Source organism: Geospiza fortis, unplaced genomic scaffold (assembly GCF_000277835.1).
Source record: "Geospiza fortis unplaced genomic scaffold, GeoFor_1.0 scaffold11, whole genome shotgun sequence".
Lineage (NCBI taxonomy): Eukaryota > Metazoa > Chordata > Aves > Passeriformes > Thraupidae > Geospiza > Geospiza fortis.
In genome coordinates this window covers 1,158,853-1,181,965 of record NW_005054304.1, presented here as the reverse complement: position 1 = coordinate 1,181,965, position 23,113 = coordinate 1,158,853, and the positions used below count along the sequence as shown (strand labels likewise).

The 23,113-nt window shown below is 39.8% G+C and overlaps 1 protein-coding gene across 1 annotated transcript in view; it reads right to left on the bottom strand.

Moving 5' to 3' along the window:
• The window catches only part of CDS1 (CDP-diacylglycerol synthase 1), a 49,850-nt gene that overhangs the window by 5,585 nt on the left and 21,152 nt on the right, over positions 1-23,113 (bottom strand). Inside the window, exons 2-11 of the mRNA XM_031066474.1 lie at positions 15,140-15,267; positions 12,288-12,384; positions 8,987-9,084; positions 8,540-8,679; positions 6,928-6,986; positions 4,518-4,600; positions 2,969-3,056; positions 1,915-1,983; positions 855-1,007; positions 194-313 (exon numbers count right to left, since the gene is read on the bottom strand). Of these exons, the coding sequence (XP_030922334.1) occupies positions 194-313; positions 855-1,007; positions 1,915-1,983; positions 2,969-3,056; positions 4,518-4,600; positions 6,928-6,986; positions 8,540-8,679; positions 8,987-9,084; positions 12,288-12,384; positions 15,140-15,267 (1,035 nt within the window). The remainder of the gene's footprint in view (positions 1-193; positions 314-854; positions 1,008-1,914; positions 1,984-2,968; positions 3,057-4,517; positions 4,601-6,927; positions 6,987-8,539; positions 8,680-8,986; positions 9,085-12,287; positions 12,385-15,139; positions 15,268-23,113) is intronic.

The window sequence follows — 23,113 nt, the reverse complement described above, 5'->3', positions numbered from 1 at the left end:
ATATCACACATACACACGCATCTGATAAAACTAAGTCCTGCTTCTGATACTAAAAACCAGCCAAAACATTGTTGCAACTCAGTAGAAATACAATTGCAATGAAGGATTAAAAAAAATCCCTAACCCACCAATTTATCTAATACAAAGAGAAAAACTAAACACAATTTAGAGGCTTACAGGATTCATTACGTACCTTGATTTTGAAAGCTCTTTTAAATCCACTGGCAAAGAATCCTCCAAATGGCCCAATTAATGAGGCAAATGTTGACAGTGCAAAGCTGTGCATCTGAAATGGGTACATATTCACCGTTTCCTACAAGAAAAATAATTAACACTGTGTTTCAACACGTTTGATTGTAGGCATCTTTAGCTTACATATTTAAAGGGTCAGAGAGTACATTACATATAAATATTGCTGGTAGTACTTTTTCACACAGCATGGAAGTAATGGCACTAACACGCAGGATTCTGTCTGGAGAAGAGAGTAAAACAGCAGCTACACACTACAGGCTTACTTCAGCTTGCCACTAATTCCAGCCATAACAAGCCTTCGTCCAATTCCCACCAAAAATTCAAAGGTTGCTCTTCAAAAATAAGTTTGCAAAATGCCTAAGTGGCATCCACATGCAGCACAAAGAGAACACAGGCCTCAAGAACACAGGCGGGTTCCCTCGGGTGATTCTGATTGTATGACCACATCCCCTGTATGAGCAATGGAGGGGCTCATGGTATCGACCCAGCTCTTAAGGTTAAGCTTTACCAGCATTCAGATACCCTTCTAAAATTATTTGGAAACCCATTTAAGCTGGGAAGCATGATTTCAATTTTAACCAAAGCCTGTTTTTTTGCCTTACCCATCCCAACACAGCCTGAAGCAGTGGTGGCACAGAGTACTTCTTCATTTGGAAGAGCTCTGAAGGTTCACACTCTGTCACAAATCTGTTGGTTTCACTGTTGTATTCCACAGGGCAGACAAAGTACTGATGTTGAGCCAAAAAATAGGAAAACTGAAAAGCAAAACAAGAACTCCTGAATTAGGCATTTGTTATTACACTCAAAAACCCATAGTAAATGGCTTTATCACCACAAGCTCAGGGTAATAAAAATCTTTCTAATAAGAGACACCGAATGGAGAAAAATCAGCCTGCCTTAACTAGGGAGTGCCTCAACAAGGCAGATGTTCCTTGAGTTTAGTGATGATTTCCCAAATTATTTTCCTTTTTCTACCTCTCAGATTTCTATCTAGTTATCTTCTGTATTGTAAAATCCAAAAATGTCATCCACTCATAATTTTTTGCAGTTCACTTGTCCATTAAAATTTAAGTATCTCCTCTACTAAGTTTGGCTATTATGAGTTCTGCTGACCTTGGTGACAAATTACTTATCACAACAGTTATTTATGATGGTATTATCATCTGTGCATATCCTTAGAGTAAATTGCTTTCCAGGAGAAATATCATTATAAAGCATGTAACACAGAAGGACTACTTCACAAAGCATAAATAATGCTACTGATAAACTTCAATTTCAAAATAGGGATGCAACTAATAGATAAAATTATTCCAGATATTGTAACAGAAATGGCAGAAAATTGTTAATATGATCTCTTCAGTAAAGGTTAAAACCTTGCCTACCCTTTCCTGCTAGTTATGAATTGGTAGAATTCTCTAGGCAAAACAACCCCTAACCCTGAGGCTTTCAGGAGTTTGAGATAAAATTAGTTATGAATTTAGATATTTCAAGTAAAAATATGAAGACTGATTAAATTCCCATGTGCCTGGAAATGTTCAAGACCAGGTTAGATGGGCTTTGAGCAATCTAGGGTAGTGGAAGGTGTTCCTGTCCAGGGCAGGGGGATTGTCCCTTCCAAACACAACCATTCTTTGGTTCTATGAGTGTCCTGTGCTTACTTACAATAAATCCAAATACAACAGTGGAAAAGAAGCCTCCAATGAACCCCTCCCAGGTCTTCTTGGGAGACAGCTAGGCACAAGAGATAGTGTTAGTCCATCAGTTAAATCATTGCACCCTTTTTTACTGTATTTCTTGTTCTTGTTTGTGAAAATTAACCTCCTACTTTGTTTTTCAAAGGTTTGTGTGAAATACTGAATGTCAGCAGCTGCAGCCACTGAATGTCATAAACAGAAGAGTATGGCCACGACCCATTCCAGGCAAGGTGGGGAAAAGCCAACCAACCAGCTTTGTCTGGTGCCAGTGGCCAATTTGAGGGAAGGGAGAGGTCCCATCCCAACTGTGGCTGCTGTCTGAAGGCTGCTGCTGACCCAGGTTAAGCAGCTGAACTCCCTTCATGCAGAAGACTGGGAGACCTGCATGAGCACACCTCAGCTCTGTTGGAGATCCACTGCTGGGGATGCTCCTCAGGAGGCACCAGCTCTCTGCACACAGACTGGATAACCAATACACCAAATAACTAGAGAGACCAGTGTGACAAGCTGTTACCAAATTCTATCACATTTTCAATTTAAGAGCATTTTAATATCAGAACCAACTAAATCCCCAAAAGTTAACATGGCAACCTCACGAAAATAATTCATGGCTTTCTGTGGAGTCTTGCATATTCTACCAGAATAGGAAGATTAATGCTTGAGCCCTTCTCAGTCAACAAGAGGAGCAGGTATATATGACCTAGTGGCTTATTTCAAAAAAGTTACTGTGCAGTAAGTATGCAGCCAAACATGCATCTGAAATCCAAAAAGAATGCAATTATAAATGATGATGCAGTAGGCTCAAACTGCATTATCCTGTAATGCCAATATCACATTCACATTAATCCCAGTTTCCCATATTCAAATTTTCAGGAACAGGATAGTCAGTTTGGGCTTTTTTAGCAAAGCTAAAAAAGTAGTACAGTGTAAAGTATTTTTTTCCATTAACATGTTTTTGAACAAGTAACAAAATTGATATAAATGGTAAAAGCTTGTTAGCAAGGAAATGCCTAAGCACCTACCTTAATTAATGGAGTTCTGCCAAAGAAGAATCCAAAAATATAAGCGGTAATGTCATTGCAGATAACACTTGAAATTGGAACCAGAAACCTAGAGAAAGACATTAAAAGTTTCACAGAGAAAAACTGCCTGAACTTAAACACTGGACAAAAATTGAAAGAGCCAAATTTCTTTCTGGGAAATTTTTCTGCAGTATTTAGAAGGAATTATGTTTCATAATGTGTTTGCCTTGTTCCCCATGAGCACCACACTTAGCTATACTGGTTTTAGTCTTCAGCCAAACTACATCATAACAGATTCATGTTAGTTCAAGTTAAAGTGTTATTTTGATGCATGAGCTTAAAACATGAACAGGTTGGCTTTTTCCTATCAGGCTTAAAAACTGGTACCACAGGTAAGAAGCAATCAACATATTAAAGTTTTTGTAACATCAAAATAAGCCAATTACTCAAAAAGTTTAAATGACAGCTAAATTTAAAAAATATATCATTTTCCTTATATTTTTCCCTTCTTGTCAGGTTGGAGCAGCTTTTAAAATGTTCTTTGCATGCAGACTGCATCTGAAATTGTTATTCAAGCCTATTAAGCTCTCTTTTTTCCCCCCCTCCTTTTCAAAGCAGGGATGTATTAATAAGCTGAAAGTCAGATTTTTTGATCTCCTGCCGAATTGTCTAGCAAGAGTGGCAATAAGAAATAGTAGGCTAGCAAAGGAACTAGGTTCAGTTTTTGACATGTGAACATAACCACTGTGAAAAGTAATTGTATATAGAAACTTTGTCAAAGGCTTTGGGCTTTCTTTCTAACTGTAAGTATGCCTTGTCTGCAATAATCAATGTCCCCAGATGTACATATATCAGGAAGAGGAGCATTATGTCCTTGGAAGAACACAAACCATCTTCCACATGCTTCTTCTTTATTTCTCAACTTGAAATTTACCCTGTCCCTGAAGAAGAGAGGGGTAGGAGAACACACCCGCACTCTGAGGAGTGGCTTTACATAAGCAAGTTTAACTGCATTGCCAAAATTTAATGTATTACTGAACATGAGGCACAAATGTTGCCCAATCATAACCAAGATTAAAACTCTTAAAGTATTTTAAGTACTCGGAATTTATTTGAACAGGACAGGCTGCAGGGAACGTAGCCAGATTGGGGATTTCAAATTAAATGGTCCAACTTCAATAGCTCTGAGCAACTCAAAGCTCCAAAGTAATTGCAAAAGAATTGCTGGATATTCATTTGTTCAGCAAAATGCTGTGGAAACTATTTGACGGAGCATGCAATCAATCCTATTCCCTGCAAGTAAATGAAGTGATTGTTCAAAACTATCAGACTTGTGTCTGTCAATCCAGATAAAGATGTTTCTGCTTCCTCTCCTGTATGCTTTACCCCCATTCCCAATTCCTCCGATTCCCCTTCCAATTAGACATTAATGCTCCTATAATTCGTCCTGCTTAACTGTTCCCACAATTATTCCCTAACCGGATCTATGCAAAAGAACCAACCTTCCAATGCAATAGAGGTACAAATCAGTTTGTTACTGTCCCCTTACCAGATCATGCCTTCAAAGAGATTTTGGATGACAAGATGAGATTGAGTTACAGTGATCAGCAAAGTGACATGAGTCCATGCGAACTGTTAACAATGCAACAACACAACAGTTAGTGAAAACACCGACCCATAGACCTCCATAAATCCTGGCACACCAGCTACAGGAGCTACTGAGGAGCTCCACGGGAAGACCAGTTCTAGTGGTAATGCAAGAGATGAGTGCACACAGTATATCACAAGTGAGCTGGCTTTCTTAAGCAAGTTCTAAAACTTCAGCAGGTCTCTTCATCACTTACCTCCACCCAGAATTTTTTAACATGCAGTTTTAACACCTGATTTAATAAGACATACACCTCCAGCATGAAAGCAGCAAAGAAGTTTAAGCAATGTGATATTCTGTATATACATATAACAGACATGTTAGAACTATAACAATAAAATGGCAATGAACTACTCATGAAAGAGTACTGTTACACAGATGCAGATGTCTCATAATTTATGAAACAGGAAAATTCTCAGGATTAGCGCAAATGAAGTGTTTGTTTTCAAGGGCATGGTCATTTAAACAATCATTTAGTTCAGTACTACTTTATGCACTTGGTGTTTAATCTGTAGAGCCAGTGTACAATAAAGCGGTTTCCGAACAGGTTACCAGTAAAGATTCTGCAATAGATTTTATTTTCCAAATGCTTTTAAATCAAGAACTGGTAGTTTTCTCAGGATACGCCAAACTTAGGCACTCTAAATGTCTGGGCCGTTTACACTCAAAATGTCCTACTTTTTTAATTCTCTTATCACATGTTTACCTATGGCAGCCAGACTCTGCTTCCAGATAAGACAACTCAAGAAGCCTTAAAGGGCAGAGTGGGGAGGCTACAAGAAATGACAAAAGGTTTCTGAAAGGATTACCTGCTGGTTAATTAACACAGCTCTGCAGCAGAGTTTTTAGTATTTGTACAGTGACATTGGAACACCACCTAAACCCAAATGCCTACTCTACTAGAATCATGGAGCAGTTTTGTTGGGAAGGTCCTTAAAGATCACATAGCTCCAACCCCCTCACTACAGGCAGGGACACCTTCCACTAGACCAGGTTGCTCAAGGCCCCATCCAACCTGGCTTTGGACACTTCCAGAGATGGGATAGACTCTCCTTTTCTTCCTAAACACTGTGTGGCCACACAGTAGATATGTGGCTTCACTTTGTTTTGTTACAATCCCTGGATAGTCACATTTTAATGTTTTCTGGGCAGACACTAAGTCATGCAACTGACACTACACATTTTCACCTTCTTTCCAGAAGAGGAAAAAGGAAAAAATAATGGCCAGTGAATACATTTAGGTTGCGCCAATCTGAAGATAAGGAGGTTGATTTTTTTTAAATTTTTTTTTTTGCAGATTAGAAGAGAAAGACTAGAAAAGCTGAAAAGCTGCATCTCACTGTCAGGTAAACTCTCTTACAAACAGGGTATATTATTTTGAGTAAAATATCTTTTTACATGTTATTATAAGGCTCACTTAAGCCCTGGTCTAGAATTGGGACTCCTCAGTGGTAAAGTGCTACCTAAAGCAGTGCAGAAACAGAAGGGTTAACTGCATTACCAGAGATTTAGGAAATCTTTAAATTGTGCAATGCCCAGATTGCTCAAGTTCTTTCAAGACAGGAGCTGTACTGCACTGTTGTTTCACTGTGATTTCTAATCATTCCAACATAGAAGTGGGAGCTAGGGTGTTGTCAGTGGGGTGCTCTGGGTGTTTGCTTTGGTTTTAACCTGTAATGTTACAGAATTAGTTTTCAACATAAAAGATACACATAAGAAAAAGGTTCATGCTGTTGCTTAGGTACTATGCTGATTATTAGGTGGACAAATATGAGAGATGAGAATGCTGGTTTCTTTTAATTCATCAATGATCTATTGAGACACTGCAGAGCAAAAGACCAGAACAGCTGTGAAATATCATGGAATAAATATTTCACACAGGCATTAAGATCAAGACCCTTCATGATACTTCAGTGGGGTCTCTGGAAAGCAACACTTGAATCACAATAATCACTTTCCACACAATGCTGAACTGTTTGGCTTCAGACCTGACAGGGAGATGCATCTCCCTTCTCCAGGAAGCTCTTTCATATCAGCCTATCACTAAGGGAAACATATCATGTTGGACTTGCACAAGGTCTCACCAAGGACAGCTTGTACTGACTGAGAGGCTACGTCCTGGGATATAATAATAATCATCATCATTTGGAAGGTGAACAGATACAGTCCAGCATGACTTGATATCATGTAACTCTCAATTTAAGCACAATTTCCACACCACTCTTTTGAACTATTTTATGAGCATACAGACACGACTGTTTCTAGTGGCATTTGGAATGTGAATGAGCACAGCAAAGTGGGTAATACGCACCATGTAAAACTGCAGACGATAATGTTTCTTCACTAAACTCAAAACAAACATGCAGAATCCTGTAAAACAAAGCAAGTGCAGTTTGTACCATCTTATATTTAATGACACTGAACTGTGATATACCAGTAATTCTCTTCCTTTGAAGCAGTTTTTAATCCCTCTGCTGCTAGAAGTGTTGGCTTATATTCAGTTAAAAGTACATATAGAGTTATTCTCACACAAGACTATGATTTAGTTGACACAGATTTAGCTAACATCAGTAAAGAACATCCATTGTAAACCATCAGTAAAGATCATTTCTCTAGGCACACACAAGGTTCTATCGTGGACATAAATTTTTAGCAAAGGAGATCATCACTTTTAGAAACCACTTGTAAGCCAGGTCAACAAACTAGTTTTGAATACTTAACAGAAGTAAATGAAAGGAAAAGACCAGCTTGCCCCTTTCCCCCAAACAGCCACATGACTGCAGGTGATGCAAGTGTGAAGCACAGGTGTTGGAGAATTCAGCTGACCAAAAAGAATTTTCTGGGTGGCTAATTGAGTGCTTCTTCTCTCCTATGGTAACTTCCTGCACCAACAGGAAGGGCCAGAGGCCCTCAAAAGACCCTGACACCGGGGATTGCCCCTAAGTGACCTCACAATCCCAACACCAGAGGGCTCTGCTATGCGCTGCCTCCTCCTTTTGCTCATGCTTGGCTTGTCTCATGTCTCCCCTCACCAGCTCACAAGGCATTATTTCAGTTAGTTTCCCCAAGCCAAAGCCAGTTGAAAAAGGTCAAGTCCTGGAAAGCTGGTTTCAAGTTTGTGATCTAAGCACTGAGCAGAATTTTTATTTGGTTTAAGAAAAATACAATAGAAAAACTGACAGATCATCACAAAGATCAGATCTCTCAGTACACTTTAGAAATATTTGTAGCATAGCAGGCCCCTGTCCCTTAAACCAATCTCAGTCTTTAGCTGATTTAATTTAATTTTATGCTAAACTACATTGCTGAAAAAATATATTTACGTGTTCATAAAGCAATACTCCAAAAAAGTAGCAACTTGTGTCACTTCTTCCTAGAAAAAAGGCTTTTTAAAAGTTTTTTTTTGGACAGGGAGGAAATTTTTCCATGAGGAAAGTATCTGAATATGTTGCAGACAAAATTAAGACCCAGGCATTTTGACTAATCAGTTTAAAAATATATTAGTAAATCCTATTACTGGAGACCTAGGAGAACACTTGCACAGTAAAGAATCAACCCAGCACAGCAATTACACACAGAAGTCATCTCTACAGCCTGCCAAAATAGCATCAGGTCTTCAGCAATCAAAATTAATGCTTGCCAACCTATTTTGAGCACTATTATCTCAACTGTCTCAAGATCATCCCCTTGTTTAGGCTTTCTTCTTTGCAGTGAATGCAAAATTTGTACTCGTCTTTTCACAGGAAAAATATAACTGCAAACACCTCATTTCCTCAAGCATTAAGAGGAAAAAGAAACTGGAAGCGGATAATGATGGGGAATAGTTAATATTTTTAATTAATATGGGGAATGATTAATATTTTAAAATTAAATGAGAAAATGTAGCACAATGTTCTTTCATTTTTGTGACTTCCTGCACTTACCTGTTAAATAGAGGGCAAAAGATATAAATCTGTGGTAACGAATGAGGAATTGCAGCTGTTCTCTTCTTTGCACAAATGTAGCAAAGTAATCAGCTACGGTCTCTCCATAAAAGAAGTAGTTCACACAGAGCAAAAAGTACCTGCAATATGCAACATCTAACAGTTATTTTAATAAGACAATATGTATTAAATGCAATTCTTAAAAACAAAACAAAACAAACAAACAAGGATTTATTTATAACAAGTTAAAAAAATAAGTAATAAAATGCCAACTGATTTCTCCAAGTTCACAGGGGGAACACAACTACAAAATTCTGTATTAGAGACAGATGTCAAGTTTTATGTCTGCACATGACCCACAAAGCTGACATTGCACCACAACAGGTGAGGAAGAAGATGATTTAAGTATCACATCCTGGCTTATTGATGTTCTGGCTTGCTACTCACCAGCTGAGGGATCTAAACCATGGTAAATCATACGAGTGGTAGACTCTGTAACCAATAGTAATGATTTCATGATAACACTTCACTTGAATGCTTAAGACCTAAAATAAGAGAAATAGAAAACTTTGTAAATACGCTGCAGCTGTTTCTTACAGGCAGTAAGGAGCACTGCAGCCTGCATTAAGGGAAGACATTATTCTGAAGTCAAATTCCAGTCAGAAAACAGCTTCAAATCAAATCCAAGGAAAAACTAAGCTCCATTTAAAACTTTAAAAAAATCTCCAAACCACTGTACATGAAGGAAAAAAAATCCACACTGGGTTACCTTCAAGAATATACTTGTGAAACAAGAGAAGGCTCCTGACCTTTCTGCATTAAAACAGTTTGACAGCAGCCGGTCAGAAGTGTTTCCTGTAAAGAAAACTCTCCTACTTCTTTTGGCTAAGTTTTATCTTTACATTTAATTCTAGAAATATTTTCTGGGCCCAATGGAAAAAACTAGCTGTGAAACGCAGGACACCTAGGTCTTTCACTTGCAAACATCTCATTAAGGGTAATTAGCCTTTATGATGAGAGGCAAAGCTCATCTAACCCAGGTCTGAATGTCACACCCTCCCAGGCCTTCATTTGTTTTGCTGACCTCACTGCTTCCCTGCGTTGCCGGCCTCAGTCAGGCAGTGTGTCCTGTCATGCCTTTGGGCTTCAAAGGACTCTGCCACGTCTGTCCAATCCTCAGACTCTGAGTGGATCACCAGACACATGGAATTGCCAAACTCAGTGCCCGGGTGATGCCGTGCAGGGTGGGAGCCCCAGCCTGCCCGCGCAGGGCTCCGAGCAGCCCTCACCGCCGGCGCTCCTCTGCGCATTCCATCTTGCTCAACGCCTGAACGCGGACTCAAAGGCTTACACCACCTCAGCAAGCTCATTTTGAAGCTCCCCTACCTTGAGCTCTTTCTTCTGCTCGGCCAACCTTACAAAATTTAAATGCTATAGGCAAGAGCAACATTACAGGATTGCACTTTACAGTGGAACAGGGCACCAGGGTCCAGGTCACAGAAGCCTGTTACCCAAGTAGCCAGCAAATGCAGAGCATACATTCCAGCTCTTTAGAGCAGTCTCAGGTCTTGTCCTCCAAACCTCACTGGATTACTCCTCCTACAAGTCTCTGGGCATTTTCAGTCCCAGTATTGCGAGTTGGTTTTAACATGACAGCTGTTGTTTAAATAACAACTGTTATTTAAATACAAGCTATTTTATTCCAGTCAAATTAAATAATTCATGAACAAGACTGGGTTTTCCCTCCATTCTCCTTTTTATGTAGTCTCAAATATAAGCTTAATTACCAGCTCATTATAATAGAAGACAGACTTTTTGCTTTATGGCACAAAAGAGGAACTCTATTACAATTCTCTACTAACTGTGATTACTTTTTGGTTCGTGTCTTAACTGCTTGCCCATGATTGCAATCTCACACTATACCATGAATACACAAAATCACCCTGCAAATTAATTAGTTCCTTTTCATTCATAATTATAATTCTCAAATGTAACTGACTACTAAAGGATTGATTGTGAGGAAAAAAAATCTTTACAGCAACCTGCACTTTAAAAGGGCCTTTTTTGTTGTTTCTTCACACACTAAAAAGAAAATCCTCCATGAATGAGACAATGAACTAGTAGTTTGTTATGTCATTCATCTGAAAACAGGAAATATAAACCAAACTAATTCAGGTGTAGAAACTGTAATGCAGACCATAATGCTGGCGAAACAGCATTCCAGTCTCTCAAGACACTACATTTTATGACCTTTGGAAGAAGGGGCAGGTGACTCAGAATGACTACAAGGATGTTGTGAGGTTATGCAGGAAGAAAAGTAGAAGGGCCAAAGCCCAATGAGAACTTAATCTGCCTACTGCCATAAAAGACAATAAAAACTACCTCTATAAAGACATCAGAAGCAAAAGGAGGGCTAAGGAGAAGCTCCATCCTTTGTTGGACGCAGGACGAAACACAGTGACAAAGAACAAGGAACAAGCTGAGGTTCTTTGCCTCTTTAAGAGGTAAGTGGTAAGACCAGCTGTTCAGCTGGTTACCCCATCCCCTGAGCTGGGAGACAGGGGTTGGTCTCTTCTCCTAGGTAACAAGTGAAAGAAAATGGCCTCAGTTTAGATGGGAGTGGAGGTTTAGATTGGATATCAACAAAAATTTCTTCACCCAAAGGGCTGTCAAGCATTGCAAGATGCTGTCCAGGGCAGTGGTTGAGTCACCATCCCTGCAGATACTTAAAGGATGTGTAGATGGGGGACTTGGGGACACGGTTTAGTGGTGGACTTGGCAATGCTGGGTTAACAGTTCTAGTCAATTATTTTAAAGGTATTTTCCAACCTTTAGGAATTGTATTTAGGAATACAATCCTAAAATTGCCTCATAGGAGGCAAGAAAAAAGTTTAATAATTTTGATACCTGAACAAACTTAGAGTCAAAAATTGAAGCAGTTACCTAGAAGAATCAATTTCAGCATATTAAAAGCTAAATTCTTGTCTGTACCTTTCTAAGGCTGGGAAAGACAGTTAAACCATCATTCCATAAAAATACCAGCAATTAAAATGGTGCAAAGAAGCAGTGAAAGCTGACCTGCTATATAGCATGTATGAAGATTATTATAAGTTATTTTATTTGTTATCCTCATCAGTATTTCACTTCATGACCTAAAAATGCACTTTGTCTGTACCTCAGAAGGGATCTAGCTCCAACTTACAGATAAATGCAAGGCCACAGTGAAGCATCATAGAAAAATATGGAATTGAACAAGCATGTCAGAGGAAAGCCTTTCATGCCAGTTGCAGATAGGAGGCCAGGGCTGCCTGCTTTCCTTAGCCTCAAAATTGCACTTAATTTTTTGGTTTTAGATTCTTTCTGTTGTTAGTGGGTCTGGAGTTTTCCCTGAATTGATTTTGGTCTGATTTTTATTTATTTGCTTTTACAAACAAACTTCAACATGCAACAGTAGGTGATACAAGCTAGTCAATGAAATGGATGATAGTAATTAAGCAAGGCAACAGTAATTCAACTTCTTGGAGCTACTTTAATTCCTAAAAAAAAAAATAAAATTACAGTATCTAATAAATCTTTAATCTGTAAGGTCCAGTTTTTAATCCCACAAGTGTTTTTCAGAACTATTTACATTTACAGAAATAAAAGACAAATGCTCTGAATTGTCCATGCAGTTTCCTTTCAGCTCAGGCATGATGAATGAAGAGAGCAAATAACTCTTGCACAGAAGAATGCATTTAAATAAACTTACCAGAAGCATCAGCATAAATGATCCCAGATATATAATCAGAAAAAAACCAGAAATCATAGCTAGGGAGAGAATTCCACGAATCCACCAATTTTTCCACCTATTAAAAAAAAAAAAAAAAGCAGCAAGCAGTTATAAATGAAAATGAATTCTATTTCCTCTGCTAACTAGAGATTAAACTGTATTAGAAACAGTGGGAAAAGCAGAAGTTTTTGTGTTTAATCAATGCATAGCAAGAAACACCAGATCAAACAATTATCCTACTGAACAGGATGCACAGTAACAGAAATTAAAGTTGGACACCTTTCTTCTTCCTGCGAGCTGCCTCAACCCTGCCAAATGTCACTTGCAATGAATTGGTACAACCCCATATTGAAGCTGCTGTGAAAATACATCAGGACCCCCAAAAAGCATCACGTCAGCTGCAAGACTGATGAGGGCCCAGCCATGCAAAGGCTGGCATGTGAAAGAAAGGCTGCCAGACAAAAAGCAAATGATTCTTTGAGGAGTAACAGACACACAACAGAACCTCCAAACAAAACCTCCTTTCTACAACAAAGTAGCTCTTTTGCCAGGTAGAGGGTTATCTATTGGAAGCAGTTCTATGCTCTTGTGAGCACTGGAACCAGGACAGGAGAATATGTGACAGTTGGGGTTGATGGGTCAAACTAGCTGTACTCTTTGACCTTGTAGATCTTGGCAGCTGCTAGTGGCTACCTTAGGAAAACAGAATAAAAATTTATGCTACTACGGAGTCATAGAATCATTTGAGCCGGAAAAACATTTAAGATCATCGAGTCCAACTGTTAGCCTAGCACTGCCAAGTCCACCACTAAATCATGTCCCTGACTGCCACATCTACACATCTCTTAAATACCTCCAGGGATGGTGATTGCACCAGATCCCCAGGCAGCTTGTTCCAATGCTTGACCTTTTTCCTAAATTAAACCTCTCCAAACTCCAAACCTCTTTCCTAAATTAAATTTTGTAACATCCAACCTAAATGTCCTTTGGCACAATTTGAGGCCATTTCCTCTAAAAGTCCGCTGAAGCAACTAATCACAAGCTACTGCTAAACACAAAACCCCCTACTATAGCCTGAAGACATTTCTAATGTTTTGCTTTGCATCAGGCATCAGTTTCACCAGGAGACACACCTGGTTCAGTGTTAGTTTTGAATCAGACTCCAGTTCCAATGTAGACTTCAATAATTTGTAATGTTAAAATACCACGTTATTTTGGGGGTGTTGGCAAGCACGGCACTGAAAAGACAACTTCAGTAAGACAAGAAGCCCCAGAATTAGGAAGTTTATTGTATCCTAACTCTCTGCTAGAAAGTTATAGACACCATTACTTTCAAAGGTCAAATACAAGGAGTATCCATATTTCTGAAAGTTACAGTGCAATCCACCCATGTTGCACATGATGAACAATGATTCTGCTGGGATTGCTGGCTACTGAACTGGCAGGTAATTTCAACTTCATCATTCATAAAGCACCAAGAATTTAATTTTTCAGTCAAAGCACCCTTTGTACACTTTGGTGCAAACACTCAAAGTATTTCAAGCCCATGAAACAGGAAAGATTTCAGCTGCACCTCTTAGTTGCAGGCTTTGAGGTATCACCATGCCCTTTGGAACAAGTCTGATTTGGAGACCTAAGACTTCCACATTTAACACAATGACAGAACTCTGAAACAAACAGTCCTTGCAGTGTAATGGTAATAGAGAATATCACATTCTGCTCACAGCTGCTGCAGTTTAGAAACAGGCTTTTTGAAACCTGAAGCATTACATCTGCTTATAGCTCATGGACATAACAGAAATGGACAACAGATTAGAAAATGAGTGAGGCAAAAAATTCATTTCACAATGCTACTGGAGATATCTGCTGAAGACCAGTTTTATTACAAGGATTTGGAAGGTTTTAATTATAGTCTGGATTAGAGATCCTTCTCTGACTCTTGCAAGACCGAAGCTGCTTCTAAAATACACACTGTATATTGCTTGATTTGTTCTATTGAGCGTAACGTATATATGACACCCATATTCATTTTAGTAGGTAGTTTTTTTGTATCTATCACGTAAACACTCTTTTGCTGCGTTTGTGAAAAAACCATAATGCAACTTGCTTGCCTCAAAAGCGTTTGACTGATCAGGTGTTTTAAAGGGACTGCATAAAAATCATACAAGGAACTTTATCCAACAGCCTTCATGAATATGCACGTCCACACGACTATCCGTCTATCTGTACACATACATATCCCCTCACATTTCTTGGCCATCAAGATTCTGGGAAGATGGAGGTAGAAATTTAAGTTTGAAAAGAAACAGCAAGGAAAAAAAAGAGTATTGCTTTAAAAAGTATGGACATATCAGTTATGATGTATTTAACTGCACAGCAAATTATTTAGAAGTGGAAATGTCACAAGAATCTAGCAAACCTTATCTTGAGAATTTACACATCTTTTCATTCATAAATCAATCCATCTCTCAGTCTTGGAGATAGGATATCAGTTTATTACAACCTCCAAAAATGATCATTCTCTAATTCAAATTCTTTAGGCCATGTTATTGCAATGCTTAGACTCAGTAGATATTTATATAAACTGTGCTCACTTAGAAAAGCATGCAATGGGTAAACACACAGGTGTATGCAAAAAATAGTCTACTGAAGGGACTATCAAAGCATAAATAAGTCAATAATATCCAGCACCAATTTATCCTTGAAATTTTCACATCTACCGTATGAAACTTAAAACTGCAGTACAGTTTGTAAGACTTGAAACTGCAACATAATCTGTATGACTTTTAGCCACCAGCTGTTGAATTTGAGATATCTTTCTTTCACTGTACCTGGCAGATAAGCCTGACAAAGCCCTCTTGAGGATTTCTGGAGTGCTGTCTGTTGGTGGAGGAACATCAGGAATATCTGAATCACTTCTAAGGTCCAACTCATGAAGTCTTTCTTCCAAATCCACTTCCTATCACAAAAAAGAAAAATAAAACTATCAGAAAACCCAATATAAAATGAAAGATTATCAGATCTTTTGTCAGAAAACAGTATTCTGAGTCAAACATTAGTTTAGGAACTGGTAATATCTGCATTACCTTCTAAAAGACAACAATGGTGTACTAGTGAAACTGTAGATGTAGACATAGGAGACAAATGTATGTCAGTAAATGTTTACAGGAAGGCCTGTACTTGGATGTTGTGACATTACCTGCTGTACTTAAGAAACTACCCATTCTAGGCATCACTTTTTCATGGATCTATGTTTCCAGAAATACTCCAGCTGACAGAATACTGGAGTTTGCCAGAAACCCCCAAGCCTTTAACACATTCCCTCATCTACATCTCAAACTACCTTTCTCTGGAATAAGGGGAAGGTTAAATGTCACATTAAGAAGAAACAATAGAAAACGTAATGCATGAAAAAACAGTCCCTTTATACAAAGAAGAGGTTGCTGGCAGTTTTATACATGGTGCATTGAAACCTCAGGCTTGAAAAGAACAATCCAAAACCAAACTGTGAAGTGACCAAGTGTCCCACGGACAGAGTATTACCCAAAATAATTTTGTGTATGACTGGAACACTATAATTCTTTCTTCAGTGCTCGCTGAGGACTGCTAGAGAACACGTCATCTAGACAGACTGTGTGTCTAACCCAAATGCAAAACAGGTGCTACATATTTTGGTGTCGACATACAAATTGTTACCAACTCTCAGAGCACAATGATTTTCCCTCAGTTAAAGCCAACACAAAGGGTGACTTCAGTCACTCTAAAATTGCAAACACCACAGCTCCAGGGAGCTTGAAATCTGCACTCAGCCCTGGCACAGCAATAATGCAGAGAGCAATCTCTAGCTCAGTGTCTGGCTCTTTTGAGACCTGAACTTCCTCCTGACCTCCCTGACTCTCCTCACCTTCTTACGATCTCAAACAGCTTCCAGCCTGCCCTGGTGCCTCAAGTTCATCAGCTCTTAGCAGTTCTGGGGACTGTTAAGTAACTGTGCTTTAAAACTTTCTCCTCCACTGCTATATGCTATTTCTCCATCTCCCTCTCTTTCCAACTTCCTCATCTCAGTTCTTTCTCCTTATTTCCATTCTCCTCTATTTCCATTAATTAGAAACTTCTGCTTTTCTTCCCTACTCTTCCATAACAATATTACTTTCTTCCCTTGTTCTGAGTATTTTTGTCACTTTTTCTAAGCCAGCAGAGGTACATCCTCTCTTTCATCCCCACTACAAGACACCACAGAATTTAGGTGCTTACACTCCCATTCATCCACCCAAGCCCAGCGTGGTTATTCTGTTTATAATCCATGGCCTTTTCCCTGCAGCTGCACTTTGGTGTAACCTCTGTCCAAGTGCCTGGCCTCTGCAAACAACACGAGGCAGAAAATAAACTTTTACACAGCTGCTCGCCCAAAGGCAAGGGCCCAGCCACACCCCGGGGCCGGGCAGAGGCAGCCATGGAGGGGCCGGGGGTCAGGAGCTGACCAGGGTGCTGCAGGCAGGCTCCAGCCTCAGACCCTTCCCAGGCTGTCCAGGGACACCGATCAGAGGAAAAACACCATCCTTTCCATTATGAAAGCGCTTTTAACCTTTCAGAACCTGAGACGATGTGCTTGCACTACACACATGCACAAGGCAAGCGGGTAGGTACGTCCTCTCATTTTTTAAGTTAGGCCTGGGTTTTTCTCATTCACTTGATGTACCACATATATGCCCTAGATGAAATCATCAATTTTACACCATTTACTTCTTTCAAAAAGGTGATCAATGCTTCCCCAGACCATGAAACCCCACAGCTAAATAATTAGGCAGACTCTGCCTATAATTAATACAAGTAACAAGAGCAAATAAGCTCTGATTCAGACTTCAGAAAGTCTGTAGAACACCTGAAAAAGCACATAAATAAATAAAAAATTACCACACTCACAACCCTGCTACTCAGAGATGTTTCTCACAGTGTTGTACTATAGCCTAGGAAATCACCTATAGATGCAACTGAGGGGATCACAGCTCTCTCCAAAAGCCATGTTTCAACTCCTGTGACCTGCTCTGGAGTGCAGCAAGCTGTCTGTACAGTCCTACAAGACACTACTCACTGCGCAGATGATAGGCATTAATCCTGGCCCTAAGACCATGACTTAGCGTCTTTAATATTAATCCCTGCTTGCAGATGGCAGAGATGTTCTCTCTCCTAAGCACTCAGAACTAAGAATATCCTCAAACTTTTTTATTCCACTTCAGTGTTGCAGAAAACAACTGTGTTTAAACAAAAAACAAACAAACAAAACCAAACAAAAAACCAAAAAACAAAAACAAAAAAACCACCAAAAACCAAAACCCAAAAAAACCTTAGTTTTGTCCCTCTGATCTTTAAACACACAATTATCACTTATAAGCACCTCATTATCAGCAATACTTTAAATTTGCTACTTCTAACATCTGAATTCACAAGTGCACAGCTTTCTTCAGAGTATCTACCCAGCTGGAAGAAGGGGCCTGTGTTTATCTGATGTGATTTCCAGCAGCTCATGAGAGTTTGGCTGGTGCAACCCGCAAGTTGCTTAGAACTTGGTGCAACTTCTTTTTGCCTTATGTTACTAAAATAACCAGGGGGAATCAACACCTCAGCTATCTTTGACTTCCCTGTGCAACATACCACAAAAATTACTATGAATGCTTTATTTTCCAGTTAACTGCTATCACAGCCACAACAATTTCCTGAATGAGGCATTTAATTTGTAAACTCAGGAGCCAAAGAGGACATAGCTCACTAAAAGCTAGTTAATTGTCTTCTGCATCCTTAAGTGCTTAGAACCTCATCACTGGGGGACAAGACTTCCTTGCTAATAATTTTCTAAACTATTTTATGTGATTGATTACAAACATTCCAGTTTATAGCCACGAATAACAATCATTATGGAAGGAAACACTAAGTTAATCACTATAAAAGCACTCAAAAAAAAACCAAAACCAAACCAAAAAACAATCAAGAGCCTTACTACTGCAGCTTGACCTTGTACAAGCAGTTCTGGAGTTCAGCACAAACCCAAGCAGCCCTTCCTTCTCCTGCTCTTCAGATTTGAGATGTGGCCAAGTACCATCAAGGACCTGTGAAGGTCTGTGGGAAATGCCGTGGGTTTCACACTGTGAGGTGGTATTTAGGAGGTTTACAAAGGTTAATTGAGACCAGCACAGGTTGTACTGTCCTAAGTGCCTAGGAAACCTTTCAACACCACTCGAAATTAAGTGTTTTATCCAAGGTGTTTGGATTTTTTCCTAGAATTTTCAAGCTGCTGGTGACAGAGGTGTTTATTTATATACAGAGAGTGTGCCACTCCTGCCTGCTTGATTCACACACAGAGTGTCTGTAAGGGGTACATGGTTTAAGTTTAGTATTCTCAAAAGACAAGACTTTCATCCTTGTGCTAAATCTTCTCTACAAGAACACAAATACTTCGCCATACAAAGGAGGAAACTCAGCCAGTCAAGAGCTTGAGCCTTCATACCAGGAACTCAGAACATGTGACATCTTGCCATAAATTAGGCTTCCATGTGGATTTCTGCTTGCCCACTATTTTGTAACAGCTCATGAAATACAGCTGTGTGTCATGGAGAGAAATCCATCTTTCATCATCTAAAAGGCCACACATTTGAAGTGCTGTTTTGTACCACATGCCCTCCACTGCAATTAATACATGCCAAGCAAACCACGCACCAGAATTATTCTGGTTACAAAGGCACTTGCAATGTTCCTCTTGTATGGCATTCTCCCAGGACACCATAAGGAACTCCTAAGTAGACATCAAATATATTCTTCTTTGAGAATCTAACATCCCCAGGAAGAGCAACTAAAAAAAATGAAGCCACTGTCCAACAATTTATGAGAAAAAGTTAATGAGCAAAAGTATTTAGTTATTGTCATTTTATAAGTCTAAGTATTACTTAAGTATGTTTTCTTCCCCATCTTTGATCTTTCTGCAGTCTCTCTCACAAGTTCCATAGTAAAGTCAATAGTTCAGTTAGAACACATTGTAGAGTGTTTAATTAGCTGCACTTTGATACCTTCCTCTGAAGCCAAGATATCAAAGTATCAGAAGATCCTGAATAATGAAACCTTTTTTTCCAAACTATTAAAGCCTGGCATATGCAGAAACACAGGCAAGAGACCTGCACATACTGAATCAGTAACTGGAAACTACAGACCCCTTGCTCTCTGCATAAGTACTAATTCACCACCATTTCCAAGAAAACAGATGCTTGGAAATAGTCTGCCCTGATTATTATTACCATGCATGTAGCAGAAAGCATAGAGGTTAGACTTCTCTGCGAAAATTAAACTGATACATTTTTGGGGTACTCCAAGAGACGTAATCCCAATGAAGTAACTAAGTGATCCATGGCAGACAGGCAGACAGATCCACAATAGTCTATACTGCAGTTAGGAATTTCATTTATCTCCCAGCAGGTTTCTGAGGTTTTGGACATTAACGATCCAAGTGCCAAACTGAGCTTCACAGGTCTGAACAACTTATCTGGCAATTGATTCCTTGGAAGGGCTGTCCCATGGAACACAAACAGCTTTTTCAATACCACAAGAGAAACAGCATTCAGTGATTCCAAGCTTCTTGTAGTTATAAATGATTAACAGCCAGCAATGCAATACGATCACAATACCCCCTCCCTGTCCTACTCTGACAACTCTGTACAGTACAAAGGAGAATAACTGTACAATTTCTTCCAGGATATGCTAATTTTTCTGGAAGCATTTGAAAGCACTGTCCCTTGCTTTTTAGCAAAGAAAGCAAACAATTGAAATTTTAAAAGAATCACGAACACATGAAGATCAGCATCTGAATGCCAAGTCATTCCTCTTTCTCCCAGTGCTCACAGAGTATTTATGAAGGCACTTTGACCAGACATTCTTAGGAAAAGAGCAGCCAGGACAACGCGCAGGAAGTAAGAAAGTGACAACCAAAAAATCACTCCTGTATGCCACAGGACAATACAAAGAAAACAACAAACTTGTGAAATTGCAGGGCCCTACACAGCAAAGGCATGTTCACAGCAATTTTACAAAATGTCACCAGCTCAATAAGCTAGTGAGCAAGTGGAGACACTAAGACTTACAGAGCTGGGGAACTTCAAGCAGCTTTCACAAAGGATATATCATATTCCTTCATACAAAACCAAGGAATTTAACTTTCCTGTGAAACTACCTCAATATAGAAATAGCTACCAGTTGTTTCAAATTAGTGACAAAAAGCATGCAAATGAGAAAGAAAACCCCCAACAGCTGCACTTAAATTCAGTAGGAAATGAGCATCTATGGACATAGTAAGTGTAGCATGAAAAGTACCAGACAGCATGCTGAAAATAGGGCTCAAAGTAGAACACAGAAAAACCTTCAAACATATTTAGTTTCTGGAGTTCTTCAATAAACACAGAGGGCTTCTCTACTTAGACAAAAGAAGGTGCATGTTGCCTTTATATATATGGAAGGCTTGGTTGGGCCAACAAGAGCAGAAGCAGAATGAAGCACATACAATCCAAAAAAAAGTTTTGTCCTTCATTACAAGGGATGAAGGGGGTGATGTTTCTAAGCTGCATTCTAGAAAGCAGTGCAAACCCACTGCATCATGGCTATCTTGAGTAGTTATCAGCCAAAGAACCAGTTTTGAATCCAAACACAGGATCATCACACGAAAAAGGTCATCTCAAAATAGCCAGAGGACAATAAAAGTATCCACTTGCTGTAAAGTCCAGGCAAGAGATAGAGCAGAGTGATAACCATCTAGGAAGCTGTATACTGTGACACCTGTGAATCCTGATGACCAGATGCTACTCATCAAATCACCTACAGCAGACATTATGTGTGTGCTTATATTCAAAACAGAGTCCCAAACTGTGACCCACTGATTGAAAACTCAGCACAAAATACTGGTTTATCTCTGCAGTTACCAATGGCACTAAAGCCAACTTAATATGTAAAATCAATCCTTACTGTCCCTTGTGAGCCACAACAAGGGTCACCAGTGCTGGGCACATTGCAGATAGGTTCAGCAACTCCAGTGGGAACACAGAGGGTCCCACAAATAACCCATGAGAAAGTCTCTTGTGCAGTGGAAAAGGCTTTCCCTATCTGTTGTTGAAGCGAACACAAATGTATGCACATTGAAATCTATCTCCAGCATCCTGGCTGCATACACAGCACCAGCCTCCTGTCTGTCAACATCATCTGAAATGGGGTGAAACACTAAGCTGTTGAGTAGCTGGAGTAAAACCACAGTAGGCCTGTAAGTAAGAACAGTGTTTCCTCTCTGAAAATCACACAGGTAAACCAAGATTAGAGGCACCCTTTGGAGGTCTGGGTAGCAGAGGCTTTGAATGGCAATAATTCTTTGAAGGCAGCTCACTGCACACCTCAGAAATAAACTTACTCTGCACAATAAAGGAAACCAGAGTATCTCCACAGAAAAACAGCTTTTGGAGCACACTGTGATGAGAAATCTTGTTTAAATTTAATTCTCATCTACAGAGAAATAATGTGCACAGCTATAGTCTAAACACTATCTTATGTGATCACAGCTCTCAATGTAGCACAGCACTACAAATTTGCAAATTCATTGGCTTTGAATTAAAGCAACCAAAGCATGGAATAAAAAGTCTTGAGTTTCACTTTCCAGTTCCTTGCCACAATGCCTAAGGCAAACTACACACTCTGCAACATCGACATCCATGCAAGTTTAAGCAGTTACTGATTCAAGTAAAAACACACGTATTGCTACCTCAATTTAGCCATCAGAAAGCTTTTTTCTAAACTTCAATTCCAGTTACCCAAATGAGACCTTCCCTTTCATTTTATTCAGACAATTAGCAACTGTGATGTGGTGATGTGCCTAGCTTTTGTAGAGATAAGCCTTAACTCCACAGCAAACAAAAGAACAGCACTGTGGCTGTTTTGCCACTGTAATGAACCTGATGCATAGACTTAGTATTTCAAAAACCTCTTGCCTTAGCAGAAATGTCATACTGTAAGTCCTTTCCAGGCCAGAGGTGAATGCCTATCACTTAACAGGCCACAAAGCAGAAAGAGTTGCTGAGGAAATGCTGACACAGCCTTAAAATGGGGCAGATCACTGTTCTGAGTTAGTTCCAGTGCTACTGGACTGGCCCAACCACACTGAAGCGTGCTCTTGGCCTGGGCCAGTGTCCTGGTTTTCTCCGGGATAGAGTTAATTTTCTTCCTAGTAGCTGCTACAGTGCTGTGTTTTGGACTTAGCAGGAGAATAATGTTGATAACACACTGATGTGTTGGCTTCGCTGAGCACTGCTTAGCCCAAGTCAAGGACTTTTCTGTTTCCCGTGCTCTGCCAGTGAGGAAGTGCACAAGAAGCCAGGAGGGGCCAGAACAGTTGATGTGACCGGGCCAAAGGCTCTCCCGGGGGGTATTGGCTGAGAAAGGCTGATTGCTGCTCGTTGTTGGGCAGGTGGTGAAGCAATTGTATTCTGCACCACTTGCACGTCCTTGGGTTTTATATTCTTTTTTGTCATCTCCCTTTTCACTAATGCTACTATTGCATTTCAATTATTAAACTGTTCTTATCTCAACCAACTGGTTTTACCTTTTCCCCCGACTCTCCTCCCCATCCCACCGGGCAGGGGGGAATGAGGGCTGTGAGGGAGCGGCCGGGTGGTGCTCAGCAGCGGCTGGGGCCACACCACGCCATCAGCTCCCCAGTCAAGAGGCGAGATACGACACGCAGCCACGGCGCTGAGCTTTCGCTGCGGGCCCGGAGAGAGCCTGGCCGC